Consider the following 894-nt stretch of genomic DNA (forward strand, 5'->3'; position numbering starts at 1 on the left):
CTACTTTTTAGTATTTTTCTGTGTGCTCTTAACACAGATATAAGGCTATTTATTTGTTTTCCAAATGAGTTGGTTTCATTCCAGCTGGAACAGAATTCCGAACAGAACAAAGACTGAAGAACACACTTGGGCAGGCTTCTGGGAGGGTTTACTCTGACCTCACAGCTCAGGCTGAAACGGCAGAGCGAGAGGAACTGAAGGGGTGAGTCACTGCATGATTATTATTATTATTATCATCATTATTATTATTTTACAAAAGTTTATTCTTAAATATACAACAGCCAGGAAAACATTTCATTCTACATAGGTGGCAAGAGATGTGAGGGCAGGGAATCCAGATGTTCAAACAGTGGAATTAAGGATCACCCTTGCCCCAGGCACGAGGAACAGCTCGCTCTTTGGCAGATTTCTTAATTCCACCTGTGGCCTGGGGGCCCTTCCCCGTGGCCTCGGCTTTTAGTTCAGATTTCTTCTGCTCTTCCGTCTGCTTCTGCTCAAATGCTTCGCCTTCCTCGTCCATCAACTTGGCCTGCTGCTTGGGCTGCTTCAGGGACTTCTTGCCACCTTCGCAGCCCAGCATGGCACCTGCATGGCACCTGCCGCCCCTTCCCCAGACCCTGCCAGGTGGCTTTTTTGTTGTTGTTGTTGTTGTTGTTGTTGTTATCATTTTGTTCTAGCTTAAAACTTTACCTTCATTCATTTTTACATGTTTTCAACAAACATGTGTTAATCCCCTATTACACATATGCCATTGTGGGGACCACTGAAGATCTATTAGTGGAAAAGACGTACATGCCATCATGAAGCTTACCTTCTGAAAACATGAACAGGTGGAACACAGGGGCTCTTAGAGCAGTGAAAATACTCTGGAGTCTAGAAGATACTGTGAGGATG

At 44.4% G+C, this 894-nt stretch overlaps 1 protein-coding gene across 1 annotated transcript; it reads right to left on the reverse strand.

Moving 5' to 3' along the window:
* Nucleotides 1-355: 355 nt before the first annotated feature.
* On the reverse strand, nt 356-580 carry LOC118622387 (translation machinery-associated protein 7-like). The gene has a single exon (XM_036249794.1). The coding sequence runs from the start codon at nt 578-580 to the stop codon at nt 356-358; it is 225 nt and encodes a 74-aa protein (XP_036105687.1).
* Nucleotides 581-894: the final 314 nt, after the last annotated feature.

This window comes from Molossus molossus, unplaced genomic scaffold (assembly GCF_014108415.1).
Source record: "Molossus molossus isolate mMolMol1 unplaced genomic scaffold, mMolMol1.p scaffold_m16_p_9, whole genome shotgun sequence".
NCBI lineage: Eukaryota > Metazoa > Chordata > Mammalia > Chiroptera > Molossidae > Molossus > Molossus molossus.